At 40.5% G+C, this 24,012-nt stretch overlaps 1 protein-coding gene and 1 long non-coding RNA gene across 2 annotated transcripts; one reads left to right on the forward strand and one right to left on the reverse strand.

Annotated features, from left to right (window-relative positions):
- Positions 1–2,942: 2,942 nt before the first annotated feature.
- CA7 (carbonic anhydrase 7) lies at positions 2,943–13,887 on the reverse strand. Its single transcript, XM_074969168.1, has 7 exons — positions 13,806–13,887; positions 11,652–11,849; positions 8,174–8,292; positions 7,378–7,473; positions 7,045–7,107; positions 5,606–5,761; positions 2,943–3,241 (listed from the first exon to the last, which is right to left on the reverse strand). The coding sequence occupies exons 1-7, from the start codon at positions 13,843–13,845 to the stop codon at positions 3,119–3,121; spliced, it is 795 nt and encodes a 264-aa protein (XP_074825269.1). The 5' UTR covers positions 13,846–13,887; the 3' UTR covers positions 2,943–3,118.
- Positions 3,128–12,351, forward strand: LOC141996868 (uncharacterized). The gene is made up of 4 exons (XR_012641633.1): positions 3,128–3,308; positions 8,129–8,327; positions 9,182–9,260; positions 11,592–12,351. It is a non-coding gene; the product is annotated as an uncharacterized LOC141996868 (long non-coding RNA).
- Positions 13,888–24,012: the final 10,125 nt, after the last annotated feature.

The following is a 24,012-nucleotide window of genomic DNA, read 5'->3' on the forward strand; positions in this document are numbered from 1 at the left end:
AGAACATAAGAGCTGCCATACTGGTTCAGACCAATGGTCCATCAAGCCCAGTATCCTGTCTCCAACAGTGGCTAGCAGCAGATCTTCAGGAGGGAGTAGACAAAACAGGACAATTCCGACAGTCTGAGGTATAGGGTTGCCTAGAGCAAGCCATGGATAGACTTAACCTCCACGAACATATCTCATTTTTTTTAAACAGACACATATAGCACTCATGATTCCTGTTCATTTCTGGCGCAAGGCAAGAAAAGATCTAGCCAAGACTAGAGCTGAATACATCAGATACAGAAAGATGGTGGCCAAGAGGTGCTTTAATTTAGATTACTTCATTTAACAAGAGTGGACCCACTGAGCCACAGAAGACGGGTAGATGCTTTTGTGGAATAAATATGGCATATGTTAGAAATGCTTCTTAGATTACAGGTTTCAGAGAAGCAGCCTGCCCAAGTAAACTGATTTTTTTAAATCAAATGTCTGAGAGGAGTTAAATCATATCTGTATTTGTGCTGTTCACTATGCACATTTCAGAGTCCCTTTGAGACTGAGGAAAACTTGAATCATTAAGTAGTTTGGAGCCTCCCTTGATCCCAGGCAAATCTGGTACAGACTTATACAAAACAGTTCTGAAGAAAAAGAACGCACAACATTTCTCAGTTATGGTGGTGGGGGAAAGCCCTAGAAAAAGTGAGTTACAGCAGGGTGCGGGGGAGTGTTCTTCTAATGCAACACAAGAATTAGACCTGTTCAAAAGAGACCTAGAGCAAGACCCACACACATTTATTAAAAAAATATATTTGATTTGTTAAAGAATTCCTGCCTTCAGCAATAGCAGCCTGCACTACAGGCTGTACAGATCACATTCATAATGGTCAATCCATTGCACTTCATAATGATTTTCCATTTTGGTAGCACCTTCCAGCCAAGGATCTCAAAGCACTTTCTAAACATTGCTGAATTAACCCTCACAACACCCCTGTGAGGTAGGTAAGTATTACAATCCCCATTTCACAGATAAGAAAAATGAGGGATGGAGAGTTTTAGCTTAATGCACAAGCTGCACAGGAAGCACCATGTCTAGAACCCTGCACTCCTCACTCCCAGTATTGTCTCAGGATTTCCAATAACTAATTGGAATGTAGTGATGTCAGTTACAACTAACTTCAATGTCAGGTTGATTAGCTGGTACAAAAGAAGTCTGTGGAGAATTTTGCCACCAAAGTGGCAGAAATTCTGATAATATTAATACTTTGCCCAGCTGGGGGGCACGTTTCCTCTGAGCAGGTGAAGGCACCCAGAGTTGAAGCCTCACAACTACAAGGGGGGCTCAACTTACCCCTGAAACCTAGGGAATGATTCACGCATCAGCTACACCAGTGTAAGTCAGGAATAATGCTAGTGAAGTCAGTTAAGTTAAGTTATAACTATTTCAGGCCCCCTAAAGAGGAACACAACATCTGCTTAACTATGCACAGCAACATCATAAAGTTTAGGGCAAGAAATGAAGGAAACCAGGCTGCAGAGAAATGCACTGACTTGAGGTAGAATTTGAAGGGTTACCATCCATGCCATAACAACAAATCACTACAAGTGTACCCACGTCAGTTTTACACCTAACTTACTAAAAGACACAACATCCAGCAGCATGGTACCTTGTCCATTATTTCACAATTTGGCACTCCCACAGAACAACACCACCTACTGGATCCCCAGCACCATTTCATGCAGCAGATAGGTAGATGTTCTTTAGAAATCCTCCCATCCCAATACTGACAGGGCTAACGCTGCTTAGTTTGGTAAGATCAAACAAACTCACGACATAAGGCAGCTGTACGACTTTTAAGTGGGTGTCCATGGGGTATTCCAAAGCTGTGTACTAATTCTGCAGTGGCAGGGGTGTTTGTTTTTTCTGGGATTTGTCCTTATTCCTATTTTAGTCATTGGGAACACAAGGAAGAGTTAAAATATTTACATTGGATATATTGTGATACACTGACTTCAGTGGGTCTGCTTGTGGGGTAAAGTAGTACTCTTCGTGAGTGGGAGTATCACAATCTGGCCCTAGCTTATTCAAAAGTCAACTGCCCTCACTGCTTCTGGGTTAAGTTTGCTAGCAAACTCTCACAATCCCACCCAAGTGGAATAACATTAAGCACTAGTAAACACTGCATTCACTCTGGTTATTTTAAGGACAGTAAAAGCTGTCTTAGTCATCTGAATGTAGTCTTATTCCTAGGGAACATCCTTTCAACTGAATTAAACATTAAGGCACGATAATTATGCATGGCCTACTGGCTTTGGGTGAATGTTTGTACAATGTACAATAATGTGCAGGGAGGTGGGTTATTTGTGAAGCACTGAGTGCATTTATAGCGCTATGCGAGTTATTTTTAATAATTATTATTATTTTTAAAATGTTAACACTAAAATTGTCTGAATTAGGCTTCAAAGTCAACCCCATTTGAGGTGAATGGAAGAAATCACATATTTTTTTAGTATGTGCTACTGCTTCAGGCTCTGGTTGCATGTAAGAAGGCAACTGCAATTAATTAGAATATAGTCAAAGTATCTTCTAAACCAGAGGAGCTGGTCAAACTGAATGGAATCCACAGGAAGTCTGAAGGAAGATCTAAGCCTTTGATCTTCCAATGTCAGAGCTCATTAATATTATCCCACTCTTTATTAGATTATGATAAATCTAGATAAATAGCTCTAATCATTAGAAGTTGTGCCCATCGCTATTATTAGATCCTTGCACAAGCAATTTCCCATTCTAAAATATTAAGATCAAAACTTAAAATTATCATTCATAATTTGGAATATCACCACACTATTCTACTGGAGTACACCCTGGATTACTAAATTATTCCTGATTTTTAAAAATGTTCTCTCTTTTAGAGAACAAGATCCCATTATAATTATTTTAAAAGAAGGGATCTGGCCTATTCAAAGCATAAAACCAAGAGGTATTGACTTTTTTGCTGCACCACAACACAGAGTGTTCGTGGAAATGGCTGTTTTGCTTTCTCAATGAGATAATCATCTGAAGATCAGTGATCTTGTGAGGCCTTTCGGACATGGAAGCACTTGGAAGTTTGAAGCTCATTATTAATTTTCTTCTTTAGGCCTTGAAGGAAGCACGAATTTTTCTTCCCTTAAGAGGTTGAGGGGGGCGAAAATTATTCACCATCTGGATCCTTTCATCTCCCTCGCTGGTGAAGAGAAGAGTTCGGAATTTCTCCAGCTGTAAATTCATATGAAATAACTTTACTACTTGCAAAGGCAATTGGTGTTAATGTAGTTGAAAAAAGGTAAGACGAAGACATTCAATACTTTTCAATATGATAATAGTACATTTTCAAGCGAAGAGCCTAAAAAGACTATTAATGGCAGATGAAGGCCCCCAACGGTTTCTGAATATTAGATACCTCCAAAAGTAATTTGTTTGAAATGCATGATTGGCTCACTTCAATATGTTCACTGTTTTCTATATTTGGAATCTTTAATATGAAAGGTGCAAGTACCCACTTCTGAAGCTTCAGTTCCAGTTAGAGATGAAAGAGACCTGTTCGGTCATCTAGACAATACCCCCACCATTATCAGACTATTTCCTATGGTGTTTTGCTCAGTCTAGTTTTAAATGCACCAGGAGACTGTGTTTCTATCACTTCCTATCGGGGAGAATATTTCAAATGTAATATGTCTCACTGCCAGGAAATTCTTGTGATAGCCTAGTTTCCCTTTCTTTGGGCCCGATCATACCCTGTACTGTGAGTGGATGGTTCAGGAATGCAGAAGATCCTGGAAAACATTCTCAGTTTGTAGTGCAGTGCAGATGGAAAAATAATAAACAGGGATCTAGAAATATTAGAAAACATCGAAAGGAGATTCAGCTTGGAAATCTGCAAACTAATATATTTATCAAAACTTCTCTGAAGCACCGATATACAATGGGAGGAAGAAATCTGGAAAACAGTAGTGCTAAGTGACCTGGGGTAGAGGTTATCAAATTAATAAGGGGTTATGTTGTTTGGCAAGGGGTAGGCTTGTGGTATCTACAAAACCACCACCACCACCACAATAAAGACCAATTGGCAACCCTGTAGAGACATTCTCAGGAGAGAGGCCAAAGTTTAAGTGGGCTAAGAGGGGACTAAACAGTCCTCTCACCCTCCAAGGTGAAGCACATGGCGGGGCAGTGAGGGAAACTTGCACTGCTGATGCCTGTGCTATACCTGTTTTGTAGATAAAGAACCTCAGCCTCCAGGGCTGACAATCAGGCACTTTTCACATGCACTAGAAATTCACACAAAAGAACAAGAAAAATCTAGTCAATAAAATCAACAGGAGATTTACATTCTGATGGAGGTGTTAAAGTTAGGAAGAAAAGAATTAGAGACCTAAAATATAGAATGTTTGGAAACACAATGAATGTGCAGATGTGACTTCTCTCTTGCAAGATGGTTGGATTGGGAGGAAGCCTGCTCTTGTGGCTAACACAAAGGAGTGGAAAGTCAGGAAATCTGCATTTTATTCCTGGCTCTGCCACAAACATCCTATGTAATCTTGGGCAAGTCACTTTATCTCTCTATCTCAGTTTCCCTATCTATAAAATGAGTGATGCTTGTACAGCAGTTTTGAAAATACATAAAAAAGCGAATACCAAATATTTTTCTTACTATGCCAGAGATCATTTAAACAAGAATATTAAACAAGATTGTTTGGAATGAGTGGCAAATCTGGGCTTGGAGTGAGATATTATATTATGCATAATGATTTATTATTCACTCTATAGTACCAAGTATGCAAATATCATCACTGGTAAATTCAGAAAAAAATAAATCCCATCTTATAAGTCTGTGCTTTAAAATATCTACAGATAGGTTCAATCTCAAATCTCCCCTGCAGTCTCATGTGGCATCTACTTCCCGTGATATCAGTTACTATTTGGGAAGGGGTTATATGAACATTTCTTTTACATTTGTTCAGACAAATATTAAAGACTAAATCATGCTGAGTTACACCAGTATTTGTTAAAACAGAATTTGGCCTACGGGCCAGATTTGTAAAGGTATCTAATGATGCAGATAGGTATCTAATAGGATTTTCAAAAGTGCCTTGGTGCCCAATTCCCATTGAAATCAACAGGAGTTGGGCACCTAGGTACATTTGAAAAGCCCACTAGCCACCCATCTGCGTATTTAGGTACCTAAATACCTTTGAAAATCTGAACTTAAGTTTTTAAGTCATTTTTTAATTCCTGGCAAATGCAGGAAGAGTGAAATAGATAAGAGAATGTTAATTTGACAAACAGCAAAGAAATTCCAGGCAGGTCCTTGCATTCAACTAAGACATGGCTGCATGGGTGTAAATGAGGGCAGAATTTGGTCCATTATATCTTTGTGGAGGCATAACAAACAAAATGTTGGCTTTCTACTTTATCCACAAAATCAGTACTTCAAGAGTAGACATCTCTGGCTATTTGCCATTTCTTAAATCAGTCCCACTGTACAAAGAAAACAATCACTGCCTACAGATCCCATTTTGAACCCTAAAAAAATGAAGTCAAGAGTATCAAAACTTGGGGACAAGCTGACTGCAAATTTACCTGTTTCTCAGAAATCCTGACAGGCTCTTTCAGCACTATCCACGTTACACTCTCATATAGAGGAGGTGTTGTTAGAGAACCAGGATACGTCCAGTAATTTAGACTTGAGGGCAGGAGGCATTTTGGGTTGAAGGTTCTGAACTGAGCTTTTGTCCCCTGGAAGGAACAGATACGTTATATTTCTTTTTTTTTTTAAATGTGTTTAAGGAGATAGATATTTATTGAGAAACAAACACCAGCTGATAGCTTAAAATTGCAAGAATAATGGGATGATAATTTGGCTCCATCTAAGCACAACAACATCATGAGAATGGCACTTATCTAGTACCCAAATGCTGGCTTAGGGAGTGTATGTCCCTGCTGCCTGTGTTAGCACTGAGCTAGTAAAACAAAAGGTCCACTTGCAATTAGTGCCCCTTCCTCCATGGGGAAATTAGGCAGAAAATCTCTTCTCTGTATAGTGCCCAGCACAAGCTGCTAACTGTGCACACTTCATCACCAGCATTGGCTTCTATGGAATTGTGGAATTCCTGTGCTAATTACTTGCCACTTTTTGTGCCTTACAACTCTGCTTTGTGTCTGGAGCAACCAGGCAATCCAGGCAAAGATTGCCTCTACAATCTAACACGCAAATCTAGAACAAAGATTAGGTCTATCCTGAAGCTGCAGGTGTAATTTCCAGCTCAGGTAGGCATATGGCAGAGGGGTGCTGAGCTGGGCTCTGAGTGCAGTGCCAGGAGAGGTTACTTGACTACCTTCAGGGTTACAGTGGTCTAGAACAGGACTCCTGGATCCATGCATTTTTACTGAGCAGATCAGGAGGAGGGGGCACCTGCTCACTCAAACTCCACAGCCAAGCAACCAAAAAACGCCAACGTGTCTGCAAAAATTCTGCTCACCCCAGAACCCAGCAGGAGTGAGGACAAGGGCATCTCATCCTGAAGGGCAGTCCTGCCATTTTTAAAAGGAATTACAAGAAATGCCTGAAGGGGCAACACTTCCTTTTCAAAGCAGGGAAGCAAGTCATTGTCATGCCCATATCGAGTTATGGCCAACCACATATCCACAAGATCAGAATTCAATAGTCTCTACTCAAAAAACACGGAGGCACGAACAACATGTTCATTCATTCTGAACTCCTGTTAGCATAAGGGAATTATATTGAAGTTTTGTGAATTAGAGCATACAATTCTAGCATACAAGGCAACCATGAGTGGTGAGAGTCAATACATTAGAACGAAGTGTGTTTAAACTATCACATTTACCTGCCCTTGTATTATGTTATGTACTAATTATGGGTGAATTTCACGGGGAGGGGATGGAATTTGCTGCTTTAATTTGTTGTTATTTCACTCAAGCTCATGCACTAGTTAAAACTGTTTAAAAGTCATCCAAGTGAGGGGAAGAAAAAAAGATACAAGAGCAAACAAAAAACTTACTTTAAATTTTACCATGTACAAGGTATCAGTTAGTCTGTTCATATTGGCATGTTCTTCTCCGGTCTAAAAGTGTAATGGATACAGGTGCATGAGAATATAGATATGATATAGTTAATAGTTATGCTTTGAATATATAACAGGCCATTTTCTGTCTTAGGAATGTTCCCACTGAAGCAGGTTTAATTGCAGCCTGCCTTGAGTCACTGCTTCCAGTAAAGTCATTTATTTTCCCCAAACAGTTCTTCTCAACTGTGTGTCTTTAGTTCTTAAACAGTTGACAGTTTGATGCTTCTCTACACATAAAACAAACACCATTATTTTCATGACTCTTACCTCCAAGAAAATACCAACTACCGCCAAGCCATCTGGAGCTGCTGCTGCTTCTCCAAATGTTGCATATTTCCTGGCATTCCAATGAACCAAGTGGAGCTGTGAAGGGGAATCATAAAACAGACGTATGAACAAGCTAAATGATAAAGGCCCTCACACAGGCTGTATTACGCTTAGTAAGCAATAACATCAGTCAATTTATCACATAATAAAGCTTTGCTTGAAGGGCAGATTTTCCAGAAATTCTGAGACAAACCAACTCAACTAGGAATTTACCAAGTTCCAAAACAGCAGTCCTTTGAGTGGATTAGACAATGAATCTCCCCCCCTCCCCACAAAAAAAAAACATTCCCAGGGTCAGCTAGAACTACGTCCCTTCTTCCTTATCTGCAAACTACTATTGGCTGTCAGAGCTATGGCCCCACCCCCAAAATCATGTTTATTAGGGTAGTGCCAAAGGGCCAACCAAGAACGGGGCCCCCTCATGCTACATACTGTATGAACACAGTAATAGACAGCTAGAGCATAGGCAAATATAAGCAAGAGATACTGGTTACTAATTTAAAGTGTGTGGTGCGGAGCTGTTGTTTCTAGACCCCATTGTGGATAGAGAGAAGTGGCCAACTAGAAACTGCATGTAGACAGCATTTCAATTAATGAATATAGATAGCAGTATATTGCTTAGTTAAATGGATGGATAGGCCAAGCTGCAAAATTCAGATCTGGGTGCAAACTGTTACAAATTTTGTTTCAGGTTTGCATCCTGGTTGTAGTAAAGTGGTTCTGAAAAAGTTCTTACCTCAGAAGGAAAAGATTTGCTGTCAACTGTATGCTCTGATCCCTGGCTGTGCTTCATTCCCCAATGAAAATGAAACTGCTTTAGCCTATAGGGACCTTCAAGGGGACCCCCACTGATCACTGTAAATGGAAGTGCATAAAGAGAATGTAAAAGAGTAAGTGTTTGGTTTTTTTTACTGCTTGATTGCAGAAACTAGTTGGATCAATAGTGGAGAAACAGCATCTCTCAAGAGCAGGAGGAGAAAAAAAAGATATTTTTGATATACAGTATACAGAGGAGAAGCCAAAGCCACAATTAACAAAATACAAAGAAAGTGCTTTATCTTGGCTTTCAAATTCTTAGAATTAATAACACAGAGCAAATTTATTCCTGATCGTAGTCAATGAAGTTACATTAGGGATGTATCTGACCCATGATCCAGTGCCACCAAATCTGTTGGAAACTCACAATATCATCTGTGTAAGTAAATATCTCAGATCAGCTCCCGCTATCCAAGTTTAGGTGAAGGTGGGTGAGGGTAAAGAGTTTTTATTCCTGGCTGATATCAGAGATAGCAGAAAGATTTATACTAGACAGAGAAACACATTTTTACAGACAATTACTTTTACAAAAATTTACCATATTCCTATTTAGCCTTTGGAATTGTAAATTTGAGGTAAGAGGACTGAGTAGCTATCCACCAAGCAAGCAAGCTATGGGTGCTTCCTACTGAAATTCAGAAAGCTGCACTGGTTTAGTATTTAAAAAAACAATTGGAATTAGAAACAGTTTTTGATGTGTTTTTAAATAATTTTTTGGAATTGTAAAGGTACTTGGGACTTTGCGGAAGACAGGGAGTGGATCTGTTGAGTTAGAAGGTGCAGTTTTACACAGCCATAGATCATTTTGCTATGTATTTCCTCTTTAGGATTATCTTTTTCCCTCCAGCAGAAGTTCTCTATATTCTGTTTGCTGTTAATACCTGATCCTGGTAGAGGAAGTTAATGAAATACCTTGTATTTAACATAGCACCTTTCCTAAGAGGATCGCAAGTCATTTTACAAAGGTGGGGAAGACAGATATGGAGAGATTATGGAATTTGGTCAAGGTAAATACAAACTTTTAACATTTTAAATTTTAAAATAATACTTTTAATAAATGCAGCCCATTAATACCTAGGCAATGTGGTCTACATTTATAGAAAGAAAATAACATTTCAGCAGAGTTCTAATAATTTCCTTGTGCTTTAAAGAGACAGGACACCAAGCAGTTTATCTTCTGTCAAATAGAACTGAAAACTGGTAATTTAAATTATAAATTAAAAAAGTATTGTAAAGTATGCACGCACAGTGTCTGTAAAGTATTTTTTAACAACACAGTCCTTATCATTTTATTTGCTTCCAAATTTTTCATGTTATGGAATTAATTCACTGCTCGTCACATGGAACATTAACTTGTGAAGTCCACAACCCCAGCACACTTTGTGTAGGAAACTAGCTTTTATACACCAAAGCACATAAGCACATGCTTACGTTCCACGGAAGTTAACTGTACTAAAGTGCATCACTTTAAAGTTAAGCACATTCTTATATGTTTTGCTAAATTGGGGCCTAAATGGGGGCTTATAGGGTAGATGAAATGCATCCCCCTCATCCAACCCCTCATCCCCCCATCAAGTCTGGATCAGTGAACCAAGCTCCTCCATACCCTCTGTACAAGTCACTGGATCTATCTAAGTGCAGCTCTAGTAGCTTCTCTCCAGGTTTGCTCTCCTCCTATAGCCCCCTTCATGCCAGTCTAGTAGATGCACCAGGGGCAGAGAGTCCCTTTCATGGATGCTGCGGTGGTGCCCTCCCCTTGAGGAGCAATGCAGGACCCTGTAGTGCAAACCCTCTGAACCTGGGTGAATTTCACTATTAAATGGACAGATTTCTATTATTTATAACTAAATTAAAATTGTCCATGAAGATCATTTTTCCAGATACATTTTACAAAGTCACTTTCTAAGGCAACATGCTTAAAAGAATCTTTAAAGAAGCTAATTTTAGGCAGCTCAGATCCATTGTCTTTACTTAAAACACAGAAATTACACTTGCAAATTGATCATTCACTGAGCTGTGTGCTTGTCCTTGGGGTTTTTTCTTTTAAAGGACCCAGTAGCTGTAACTTAAGCCCACACCTGATAATGCTCTGACAACCTTATGGGATTACTTCAAAGGCAATAGAGAGTACCTCAGGCCATTGCAGGACATTCATTTCTCAGCAACCATAACATTTGGTTTGAATATCAAATTAAACTGGCATCACAAAAGCACCAAACTGGATGAATGACCATTAGTTGCTGACATAAGTTAAAATAAAACAAACTAGCCCATCAGAGACCATTTATATAAAAGCTCCTCTCTACTTACCGGTTACTAATAGATTTCTGATATTCTGTGCTTCAGAATCAGTGTGTAAGTGAATCAGAGCAAAATTTTCGATAGAGGTAAAAGGAGAACAATCTAATGCAAGGGTGGCCAAACTGGCTTGTGAGCCACATGCGGCTCTTTTACAGTTAAAGTGTAGCTCATGGAGTCCCTCAGGTCCTTCCCCGCATTCTTCACCTGCTGGACTGTGGGGGAAGCTCGGGACCTCTACCTTACAGCAGGGTGGTGGGGTAGGGGCTTCTGCCCAGCGGGAAGGAGGGTCTCGGGGCTTTAGCAGGAGCGGAGCTGAAGCCCCAAGCACTGTCAGGCGCCTCCCACAGGGCTGAAGCCCTGAGCCCCGGCAGGTGTGCCCCGGCTCTCAAACTTCTGAAGATTGTCGTATGCAGCTCAAAAGGTTTGTAAGTTTGGCCATACTGATCGAGTAGTTAACAGCACCAAAACTTACGCTATCTAGAGCTGAAGATGAAGGATAAAAGGTAGCTGCAGCTTGTGTAACATGCACAGTCTGACTCCTCAGCAGAACTAGCCAGAGAGTCCATATCATTCCTGAAGAAGCCATTCTGCCATGGGAAAGAGGAATCAATGCAGAGGGACCATGTTTCTGTGCTGATAGGTCTAGAGCACCGGATATCCACGTGGTCTGTATTTGGCAGAAGTGACAACCTTTCTGTCTCAGGACAATTCAGAGGAACTACCACAAATAGAAATGCAGAGTTTCCTGTCCCCAGATTGAGTTCTTCCTTCCCATGTAGCGATGTGGCTCTGCTAAGTGACACTTTGCACAGAGACTGAGGGCCCAGTCTCTCCACTTTTTAAGCCTCTGCCAGATTGTGGTATTAAAAAAAAAAAAAAAGGCAGGCCCAAGAAAATGGTAAAACAAAAGTGGCTCTAATCACATACCTCAGCCAAGTAATGCCACTAATCTCATATCAGAAGATTTAAATAGCTGCAAAATTGTACACTAAAGCCTTTAATTATACTTCAAATAATGTATTTTATCATCTCTCTAGCTAAGAAGGTGAAGAAATATAAGCTAAGAGATCTTAATTCTAAGACAGTATCAGGCTCACCTGTCTTGTCATCAGCATCTTCAAAGTCCACCGTGACTGAGTGGCCATTGTTGGAGATATCAAGAGATGTACACGATTCATATGAGATAATAAGAGGCTTCAGACTAGGATCATAAACTGCTTGCGTGGAGACTATATCAACAGGTGACTGACGATGCCCATGGGCAATGGGATATGATTTGTACCACTCAGAAGGCCCTTTGAAACAAAGGAAAGGAAGACACTGTTACTTCACTTTTGCCACAGATAGAAAAGAATTTTTAGAGGTTTTTATGAGCTTCGGATTGAATGCCATGTTCAGTGGAAATCACATAAGTTTGTCATCATAGGAGTTATCTGAAACGCTGTGCACTGTATTGTGTGTGTTTACAGATACTAGCAGTGCAGCCTGCATCCTGGTGGGCGATTTAGCTCTTTTATGAATAGCATAATGATGGGAACATAATACAGCCACAGGCACGCCCAGCCCTTTCTGCTTACCCCCAGCTTCCTGTAAAAATTAAATGCAATTACAAATAGATTATTCCAGAATAGACTTGGTTGAGGAATCTCTCTCTCTGTGTTGATAGTGTAAACACATACACTGTGTGTTTTAGCTTTCCTGGGTAGGACAGTGGTAAATGCTTGAGATTCAAATTAGATGCAGATGACTCAGAATGTCTCAGCTACTATATGCTTATTTTTAAACCCATTTTATGACTGCAGTAGATCTTTGAGAGACAGGCATCGTTATTCCATAATGCCCACTATACTATTTCTCTACCGCAAGTGAGCAGTAGAGGATGATTATCAACACCTTTGGACTTCCTGACCCCAAAGGAGTGGGATTAAATACCAGTATAATCACACAGCTTTCTGCTCTAGGAGCTGGAGTGCTCTCATGCTGTTTAAGATAACAAGATCATATCTACATCAAACAATGATTTATTGATACCTTTTACTTTTGTTTCACTTGTGTATTTTATTACAACACACAGCAATGTAATTCTTCTAGTCCCTGTTTTGGGAAAGTTATCATGTTGACTTTTTAATACATTAAAAATAACCCAAAGCACTTTAATTGTAGCATTCTCATTTTTGCTGAAGAATGGAAAAAATGTTAATCAGTCACAGGTATAAACTACCGCACTTGCCCCAACCTATGTTGGTTAAAAAAAAAATTAATGTAACATACTATGTCGGTCTTTGGGAGGCATTGAAGTACTAGCTTATAAACTATATATTTTCCTTTTCTCAATCTGGGGGCTGTTTTTAAAAGAGATCTGGTATTGAAATTCTATTGAAGCCTATTCAGTATAACTGAGCTTCCTCATAAGCTTTTTATCAATAAAATAGATACATACAAATGCACACACACTTACAAATAATATCTGCTGGAGCTATGCATCTTTCACTCGGTGTTCTAGCTTTCATTCAATCCTGTATAAACTTGTTTTACTGGGGTAACATCAGTCATTCATCCATCCATTCTCTTCAAATGATACAGATATTGTAAAAATTTTCAGGAGTCTGCATAAGTCTCCACATAAGTTTTCTTTACACATACTTTTTTGAGGAGCGGGAGGTGCAGAAAGAGAATAACTCTAAATTAAAGGGGCTGTTAAACACCAGAAAGAACAATATGGCTTGTGTAATAAAAAATGCTTCCAATGTTTAAATACTGATCTATATAATTTCTTGGAATTCAAGGAACCTGTATAGCATGAATATCACATTTTAGTCATCTTAGTGGGATCAGACTGTCCATACCACTCCACTAAAGCTCCTTCATTCAAATGATTGTTTAGAGGGAGAAATAAAACCCCAGTTTACTATCATCATTTTGGGGAGGAGATGGCTAAAATATTTGCAGGGAAGACTCTCAATGTCCTCCATCCCCATTTAAGAAAGATGCAGGTTTCTTACGTACAGATTATGGCAGTGCTGCTGATTATGACAGGACAACAGCAGGTGAAGTTTGTCATCTCCAGGTGCCCTTCTTTGAGTTTTGTTTAATATTGATAAACTAGTTAACTGCCTGCTGCACAATTGATGCCTGCAGATGATGAAATGCAGGCATCTCTGCAAGGATTAGACAAGGATATCGAGGAGCTGATGAGCGGGAGAGAGAGAAAGAGAGAGTGATTAGGTTAGGAAAGGATGGATGTAACATACCATCATCCTGTCCATATCCCCAGCAGTGGTGTCCGGTCATTATGCAGGCTGCTGCTCTGCTTTGCTCTCAGCTCTTTGATCCAATTGCTGCAGCTTACCTGCCTTTATAATGACTCATTTGCAGGATAGTGTCTGCCTCTTAAAGACACAGAGCAGCTAAAGCAATTCCTGCAGGAAGAGGGAAGGATCTTGGTTCCTGATGGTCCCACCTATACAGATTCCACTCTGATTTCTGCTCCTGCTGCTCACCCCATTTCCGGTGCCTACTCTGCACTGGTACAAAGGGAACCGCTAGAATTCTCACTGTCCCATTCCCAATATCATAGATGCATTCAGTTGGCCAGAAGACAATACACTCTCAGGTGGCTAGTGGCATGTGTCCTATATCCAGGGTCAAATCTGGGACAAAGTAGTAGTATTCTCTCAAGCTCCATCCATAAACTGAGCCCTCCCCACTTAATCTGCCAAGGTTAGACATCACTCACAATAAACTGTGCAGATCTTCTTAATAGCATTTTCCTTCTTTTTTCTTGGGTGCTCTGCATGGAGTGACATCATCTGATTATCATCTTTCTTCTTTTTTAAATATTTTGTTCAATAGTGAAATAGTTAATAATATTTACATTAAAATTATCATTAAGCTTCAGAATCAACACACACATGAGATGAATTAAAGGATTTTTCCCTTCTCAGAGCTATTGACTCATGCTGTCTGCAGACTCAGGCAGACACTACTATATCGGTTTATCCTCAATTCACAATTTATACCTTTTCTTTGTAATCAGGTCGTCTTTGTAAGGAGACTTACATTTTGTAAAAAAAAGCCAACATCATAGCTTAGTTTCTGGAACACAAGATGGCAGACTTGAAAGAAAAGTACCAGTTTGCCAAGTCTCCATAACCTGGTCCAGTTCAATGTCTGCCTGTGTCTTGCTACACCATAAAAGGGTCAGAGGCAGCCAGGTGGCATATCCAATCTGTTGCTTCAAAAGTTCACAAACCCTGAGGAATCTTTGTGACAAGAGGGACCACTCCTCATCATGCTATGACAAAGAAATGTAGGGTCTGGTTGCAACAATCTGGTTGTGGCATGGCTTAAAGGTATCAGCTCAGATGTCTCTACTATGCCAAAGAGACTGTACCAATAGAGACACGTAAATAAAACATTAATTTATCCTTAGCTGGATACATTTTTGACCAATAGCAACATATACTGTAGTTACCAATTAAGATCAATGGATCTGAACCAAATTACATCTGCTCTGAATTTGTCTTGGTGGCTCACACTAACTCAGAGCAATTACTGGTAAAAAGCATATTTTGGGGATGCATGTAGGCACTCAGACTGATCATGCTTCCAAATCCATAGTTTTTGCTAGATTTGAGGGTGCCATTTTGTCAAGACTGCATTATACAAATGCATCTGTGGCTTTAATTACAGCAATAGCACATGATGATATGAACGCTTTTACTATGGAACCAAGAAAAGGAAAGAGACAAGAAGAAATAAAGAAAAATCAAGATTCCTCAGGGTTTGTGAACTTTTGCAGCAACAGATTGGATATGCCATCTGGCTGCCTCTGACCCTTTTATGGTGTAGTAGGACACTGGCAGGCATTGAAATTATTGGTATGCAGTACTCACATTCGTGAAGTTATGTCATATGATTTTGTTTCCTTTTTCTGAACCTCTCAATTTAAATAATGAGCCTGATATGAAACATTTGTGATTGACTGATGCAACCTAATCCACTTTAAACCAGCTGTAGGCTGATGAAATTGTGTCTACACATGACTTTTGCACTGGTTTAATCAAATTAGTTTTTATGCTGATTTTAGCTGAACTGGCTCAGTATCTGTATTTAGATCACTCAGCAGACCTGGGAGACCAGATGACATTTGGGAGATGGGATTTGAAGAGAATCAAAGAACCATTTAGCCGCAAATAGGCAGGAAATCTGTTCTACGTGATTGGGGCAAAAACAGGAAAAGGATCATCTACTCACTCTGGAGTAGCTGGGAAAGGGAAGGAGTCTTGCATTCAAGGGCTATAGGGAATAGGCCGTAAAATTGTAAAAACGGAAATCAGAGAGGTAGAACAGGCACAATTATATAGAAAACTTGAAAATTCTCCTCTTACATACAGCACAATGCCACTGAAATCCATTTGACATTATATGTAACGATTAGTGTATATTTCCTCCATTCAAAACTATCAAGCTTTCATCTCCTATATATGTGTTTACATGTGGATAAAAATTTGGCACTAAGAGGAGGGCACAGGAAAATTTCTGAGAAGCGAGGAAACATGTTCCTTTCAGATGTGGGAGAGGAGATAAGCGCTTGCATTTTGAACAGAATTTAAGTTTGGATAGTTAGGATTCAAGGAAAGTGAAAGGACTGACAGTAGTTGACAGAAAACGATAAAGACATTGTAAATAAATGTTCCAATACAGTGCTAGAGAGAGTGTCTAATGCAGAGAATACATGATGTAAAACATCCCTACAAGCCAATCAGATTTGTCTCTTTTAGGGGCAGTGTCTATTCTGATGTCAAGAAATTCCCTTCTAAATGAGGGGAAGGGTGTGTATCTAATTTCCATATTAGAATATGTCAAGTAGATTATTGTATAATTCTGATGGTTCCATTTGACCTGGATTTCCATTGATTCTGTTCCTGAAACACTTTTTTAAAATGTTAAGATGAGGGCAGGAGATAGATTCTGATCTCATTTATTTTATAAACATATAAATCAGGAATAATTCCATTGATGTCAGTGAAGTTACACTGGTTTAAGTGAGGAAAATCAGGTAGTAAATGTTCAACTTTTGAGATGTGTGTCTCCAGTTTTGAGCTGAAAGAGCAGCTGCACTTTCTCAGCCCATCTGAGACTGTGGTGCTTTTCACGTTTTCCACAGGCATATGGCTACATCCTAAGATCATTTTCTTGTTGAATGGTAAACTTCAATAAAATATGAGAATTCCATCTACTTCAGCAAAACATGGCAGGTTAAAAGGGCATTCAACACAATGATACTTAACAAATAACTTTTTAAATATGTCAGGCCCCCCTAAGCTTTATTCTATTGACTCCTATTTCTCCTTGATGGTAAGAAATCATAGTAGTGTAGTCCAATGAATAGACCACCAGCCTGGTCATCATGAGACTTGGGTTCTATTCCTCACTCTGTCACTGCTGTGTGATGTTGGACAAGTCAGACCTACCTCAGTTTCCCCAACTGTAAAAGGAGAATAACTTGCTTTGTAAATTAATTTGAGATCTACAGATGAAAACTGCTGTATACTTAGTATTATTGCTAAATAACTCCAAACGAGACTGGAACTGGTTCCATAGGGGCTGAATAATTCATGTTTTTCAGATTTTAAAAAAATATACGTACCTGAATTTTTATGAACAGGCTCCAGACTCCAGACACACTTTGTGTCAGCTGTGACAACAAGCTGGTGCATGCTAATGTGCAACTGTAGAGAGGAGCTAATGAACACAACTTCAGGGACTTAAAAGAAAAAAATAGTTATTTGGTGGTGATGTAGTGAATGGCTAAGAGGTGCTTTGAGTACATATTGATGAGGTAGATCTTTTGTGATTTTCTTTGTAGCCTAACTTTAACAATGGAAGTGGTATATCTGAATTGGCTGTGTGACACCCTGTCATGTAATTAGGCTATGTTTTGTACAAAGTATGCCTTGTAAGGTATCGTTCTAAAAGGCTTGATCTGCCAGACAGTAACATCTTGTTGGAGTGTATGTGCTATCCTCATATGTGAAGTTATGAAGTTTGGCTACGTATGTGTTAGTGAAACATGTTGTGAGGTTGAAAACACCCACGAGAAGCCTTTCAGGTACAACAGTAAAAAGGCCAAACAATGTTAATGGCTCATTGAGGAAATGCACACACGCACAAGGATTACCCCAGGAACTGTGTACAGTAGAAACCTCTCCGAGGTAGCATTACACAATGGGAACTGTTTGACCCAGGTCACAGCAAAAGAGCTTTCCAGCAAGTGGGAAGAAGGCTGGGAGGCTGGTGGTTAGAGAGCCGGAATGTGACTGCAGCTGGGTGTATCCCTACCTCTGTGAATGCTGGTGGAAGTGCAAGCTTGGAGGGCTTTGCAACTTGTCACAGCAGCACAGTATGAGCAGGAGGCCAGACTGGTGGGTCAGAGGTACCCCAGTTCCAGGTGGCACCTTGGAGGGAACCCATCACATGGTGTCAAGTGCTTTTTTTATTTAACAGATGTGGTTGACACTTCATTGCATATTAACAAAATATTGCAGAAGTACTATCAGTGTGGATATAGGCTGTTCACTCTTTGAACCTTTGAATACATTAGATCAGAGCAGATTAAATGTTGAAATGCTCACCATTTGAGAACCAGCAAGCACCTCAAGTTCCTGAAACAGTATCTAGTTTACCTGGTAGTGCATTCTCCCCTTACACTGCAATTATTGATGCTGTCAGTTTCTAGACAATAGCTATATTAAGGTTATATTTGGATTTTATGTGTAAATTTAAAAAATTCTAACTAGTTGGTAGATTTATTATGATAGTACAAGAACTGCACACAGAACTTTTAATATGTAATAAATTCTAAAGAGAAAGTAGTATAGCAAACCTCAAGCATTCAAAAATTAAGTCATATCACCCAAAAAGCATGAGGTTAGTTTAAAATTCATGAAATTTTAAAAATTAATAAATTTGGGGTCTTTTCACTTATCTTCTGATGTCTGAGGCCTAGGGTTCATATTGTCAAGTTTTTATCTGCAACCATGAAAGTTAGATACTAATACTAGTTGAGATTCTTATGCAATCATATGATTTCAGGAGCTGGGGTTAGCTAACCCTAACCTTTCCATCTCATCATCCACCGCCAAATATCACAAATTGACACTTTCCCCCTCTCCCAATCCCAAATATCATAAGTTGGCAACATTGTTAAACTGACAAAACCAAACCAAACCAGATCCCTGCCCCTAAAAGCTGATAAATCTAAAGCAATATATTGGCACAGTACAACTAAAAATAAGTCATGGGCACTAGTGCACCTATTAGTGCAGGTAGGCCTCACTAGAGATTTCAGAAGAGATTTCAAGGAGGGGAAGGGGCTTGACATATATTGACTAGGCAGCCATTCTAATAGGTGGGCTAGAAGGAAAAGACATAGGAGTCTGTGAAGGAGAGAAAAGAAGGAAAAAGTAGCATAGGAAGAAATGGAAGCCAAGATCTGAAGGTTCTATTGGATTCATGGGATGGTTTACATAAAGCAAGCAACATCTCAGATAGCAGTACTCTTCTGACTGAGAGCTATAGTTAAATTGTGTGTGCGTGTGTTGAAACGATGTATGAAAAAGTAACTCTTTTGGATTATAATTTGTAATTAGTTTGATCACTGAGGATGACAAGGGAACTGTACAAAGACACTAGATAACAAGAATGAAATAAGTCAATATTTGATTTCTGTAAACAGCATATACATGCCAAATATTTTAATAGACACTGAAGTTTCAACAGAAGGGAAAATTTACAATGACATGGCAAACATAAAGCCTGAGAAAAATGAAACTAGCAAAGGATATTAAGTAAAAAAAGGGGAAGCACTATATTTCTTGCAATAAATCATCTATCCAATATACAACTCTAAATCATAATTGCACTGTTGTATATTTTAATTCAGTGGATATTTAACAGCTGCCTCGTACATCGTATCCTTGAATTAGACTAAATCTACTTTTATGGGACAACAGATCGGCTAGAATGAGCAGGTTTTATGTTGCATCTTTCTTTGGTACTTTTCACAAAAAGCATGGTTCATACCAGAGTACGATGGGATAGTTTGGTCTGTCAACTACGATTTGTATTGGTTCCACAGAGAGACTTTTATGGTATGAGAACATGGTTACATTAAAGGCTAATGATGGTGTTATGAGTGATTTTAGATTCTATAACTTCTGTGTTATAATAATTAAGGCATTTTTAGGACGCCTTTGATACTGCATGTATTGTACAATACCTCTACTTGTATAACCTAACTACAGTTTCCGAAATGTGGGTATCAGAAAAAGGACCTTTATCTCATTCATATTGGTGTTTCATGTTTTAGAAATTTGATATGGAAAACTGGAGTGAGAGTTGTGAAGAAACATGAATAACATAAATGTCAGAGTTCAGAAATGAGTTTGCAAAGTTAGGATTACAACCTTCAAGAGCTCAGTCTCACAAGGCTCTGTGCACAGAACTCCCATCAACTTCAGTTGTAGTGTGAGGTCAGCGGGAGAGGTCTCTGGGCAGGGGGTGCTGGGCATAGCGGGTCCAGGGGCACTGGGCATAGGGATCTGTGGGGGAGGTCTTTGGGTAAAGGGGTGCTGGGCATAGGGATCTGTGGGGGAAGTCTCTGGGTGAGGGGGCACTGGGCATAAGGGCAGGGCACTGGGCAGGGGGGCAGTGTGAAAGGGGCATGCTGGCAGCGCAGGGCTGGGCGGGCCAGTGTGCAGTTATTGGTTTGTAAACAGTGCCCTTCTGCTGGGCTGAGTGGGGCCACTCCTGCTGCACCTCATTGCCCCCAACCGGACCACCCTCCATCACATGCCCTATTTCCCCAATGGGGGCCCACAGATATGTTTCGCGCCGGGCCCACAAAAAGTTAATCCGGCCCTGCACACAAATACTCCAAGTGGTTCAGTGCAATTTAATATAACCCATCTGCTGTAAAGCAGGAAATTTAAAAAATAAAATTATCCTTCTGCTCCAATAATTGCTTTCAGTGAGGTCTGTGGGGTCCTGAGGTCCACCGATATGAAGCCCCTAGCAGAACTGAGACACTTGGATGTGACTATAATATTCAACAAAAAGAGCTCCTGGTGTCAGCAAATAATTTATTACATGACAAATAACTCAGACAGTGAAGTCAACTTCACTTTTCTCATGGTAATTATCTGGGAAAATATGACACCATAAAAGACAGTGCATGTGTAAACCCAAAATACAGTGTCCTTAAAGTACAGTACAGTACATTCCCATCATTCCCACTGTTCAATTTCAGCAGGTTCACTTGGGGTTTATCATATATAGACATTTATAAAGAGAATGAATGGAAGAATAGAAAAATGTTCTGAAAGAAACATGAGACAAAACTTTCCACAGTATTACCGCGTCCCAATCAAAATGAGTTCTAACATTATTATTTGGGTGTAGGGTCCAGTTCAAGTATCAAGTACATGTCTCTCACTCAGTGTAGAAGAGAAGAATAGGGAATTGGAAAATACTGTGGAAAAACGGGCAGAGGTACAGACAACTTGGCAAGACTAGTTAATCTTACAGATAGAGCCCTGGAAATCTGTGGATATCCGCTTTATATCCGCAGCGGACATGGATATCTGCAGACCATATTTGCAGATCGTGGATGGATGTGGATCCAAATTTTATATCTAGATCCTGCAAAACTTCGAATATCCACTTTATGCGTAAGTGGATATCTGCAGACCATGTTTGCAGATTGGATGCAAATATAAGTTTTGTATCCGCGCAGGGCCCTACTTATGGAATTCTCTGAAAAGCATCTACTTAAGTGGGAGGAGCTTGGTAGAGATGTGGGGTGTGCAGGGAACAAGTACTCCCAACTCAGCAGATCCAGCTACCTCTTGACTCTTCCTCACTCCTCCTCCCATCTAGCTGCAGACATTAAGGTTGCTCTGGAAACCATAAAGCTAGCATTTCCAAACCCTTGAGTGCTTGACTTTGCAGACCTAAATAATGTTCTTTTAACATAGTTTTTGTATGTAATTTCCAAGGTGTTTTAAGGACACAAGTAATAACCAATTCTATTATGTGTCTGTAACAGCCCACTCCTAATTATGCACCACCTACCGGGTATGTACCCGTAGCCTTTACTATTGCTGCTCAGACTGCTTTCACTTGAGCTACAGGAATAACTACATAAGGTGGCAGCAGCAGAAGGCTGTTACCCCAGAGTAGGTGAGTTCAGAGGGTGGGCATGGGGATACTGCCCAGCTCAGGTGTGTGTGTGTGGGGGGGGCTTGTGCTTCATGTAATGCCCTGGGGGACGGGGGCTGTTGGTACCATATGCTGGGACTGGAGAGAGCTACAAGAGGAACCAGGCTCAGCTCCTTCTTCCCCACTCCTGGAGCTGGGTAAGCTGGTGTCACCAGGGAGGAAGATGGGAAGTTTGTGCCTTATGCTAGGTCCAGGGGCATCCAGGAGCAGCTCAGCTTGGCTCTCTTTTGCTGCCGCCTCCACTCTCCAAAGATGAGGAAACTACTGCCCTATGAGGGCCCCCATGGGGCCCATATGCCAGGTTGGGAGAGCAGGGTAAGGGCTGAGAGGGGAAGACCAACTCTCTCCTCCCCCTTCCCGCTACAGCTGCTTTGGCAGCTCACAGGTGTTCTCAGTGCAGTATCAGCTGCTGTTTGATGGTAGCATGAGTCTGTCATTGGAAGCTTCAGTGATTTTGACAGGCTGCCAAAATCTTTCTGAGGAATGGAAGGGAGAGGGGAAATGGTGATTTTTAATACTATATCTCTCCAATAAATCTGAATGGAATTTCACAGGACAAAGGAAGGGCACTTCTCTATATTGAGGGGACTTCCCCTATCAAGTATCAAAGGTCTGCTGGAAACAATGGAGGTGTAAGACCTCCTTAAGGAAAAGATCACAATAAAGGGAAAGTGTTAGGCAATCTAAATAAAGGTATTGCTACCAGCTCCCCCAGTACTAATCAGTAACCAAGTTATTACTCTCAGCTGTGCATGAAATATTTATTAATATCAAATTATTACCACAAGCCTGATCCTTATCTAGGTTATTCCATGGTGGCTATGTCTGTAGTAGGGTTGCCAGGCGTCCAGTTTTTGACCGGAATGCCTGGTTGAAAAGGGACCCTGGCGGCTCTGACTGGGCTGTTAAAAGTCCAGTTGATGGCGCAGCGGGGACCTGGGGCTAAGGCAGGTTCCCTGCCTGCCCTATCTCCTCGGGGCTCCCAGAAGTGGCCACCAGGTCCTTGTGGCCCCTAGATGCATGGGCTGCCAGGGAGGCTCCGCCCACTGCCCCTGCCCTGAGTGCCGTCCCCTCAGTTCCCATTGGAGCTCTCACCACCCCCACCCCCCGCACCCCAACCCCCTGCCCTACCCCAGAGCCTTCTCCTGCATCCCAAACCCCCCATCTCTGGCCCCACCCCAGAGACTGCACCCCCAGGTCCTTGCGGCCCCTAGATGCATGGGCAGCCAGGGAGGCTCCGTGCACTGCCCCTGCCCTGAGTGCCGGCCCCTCAGCTCCCATTGGATCGCTCACCCCCCTCCCGCACCCCAACCCCTGCCCCAGCCCAGTGAAAGTGAGAAAGGGTGGGGGAAAATGAACAATGGAGGGAGGGGGGATGGAGTGAGCAGGGGCGGGGCCTTAGAGAAGGGGTGGGGCAGGGGCGGGGCCTCAGGTAAGGGGCGGGGTAAGGAGCAGGGCAGGTGTTCGGTTTTGTACCATTAGAAAGTTGGCAATCCTAGTCTGTATACACATATCCCAATTTTTTTGTTTCTCACCATCATCCCAACTTCATTGTCATTCTGGAAGTCAATATAGCTGCAATATATTCAGTAGTTCTCCAAACAGAATACAAAATCAATATGATTTAATTAAATGATTTTTATGAGGAAAGCTATGAAAACAGAACTTATTCATGGATGTCACTTATTTCAAAAACAAAATTAACAATTCTTTTAATTTTTGGTTGTCTTAATCTGGTCCTTGTATGCTGGTAATTATACCTGTTTCCTATTATTTTTCAATGCTCTTTCAATATGAAACATTTTTTCAGTTTATACAAACTAAGTCTATTATTCATGCAATAAGCAAAACATTTAGTGTATAACATCAAACCTGTGATGTATACCACTGTACCTATACATGACATTTTGCCAGTCATCTTGTTTACCTTCCCATCTATGCTAGTCATCTAGTCACCTTTCCATCTACGGTAGTCATCTAGTCATCCTGTTTACCTTCCCAACTATGCTAGCTTCATTAAAAATATCTAACAAAGTTCTTACCTGATTTATTAAGTGAATTACTCTTTTTCTTTTTATACAAATTCAGGGTCTTTTGCGTGGTGTCCCCTTTGTACATATTTTTATCTTCCAAATACCTTGCTGCAAACTAGTAATTTATTTGAAAATTCATCAT

Source organism: Natator depressus, chromosome 12 (assembly GCF_965152275.1).
Source record: "Natator depressus isolate rNatDep1 chromosome 12, rNatDep2.hap1, whole genome shotgun sequence".
In the NCBI taxonomy this organism is placed as follows: domain Eukaryota; kingdom Metazoa; phylum Chordata; order Testudines; family Cheloniidae; genus Natator; species Natator depressus.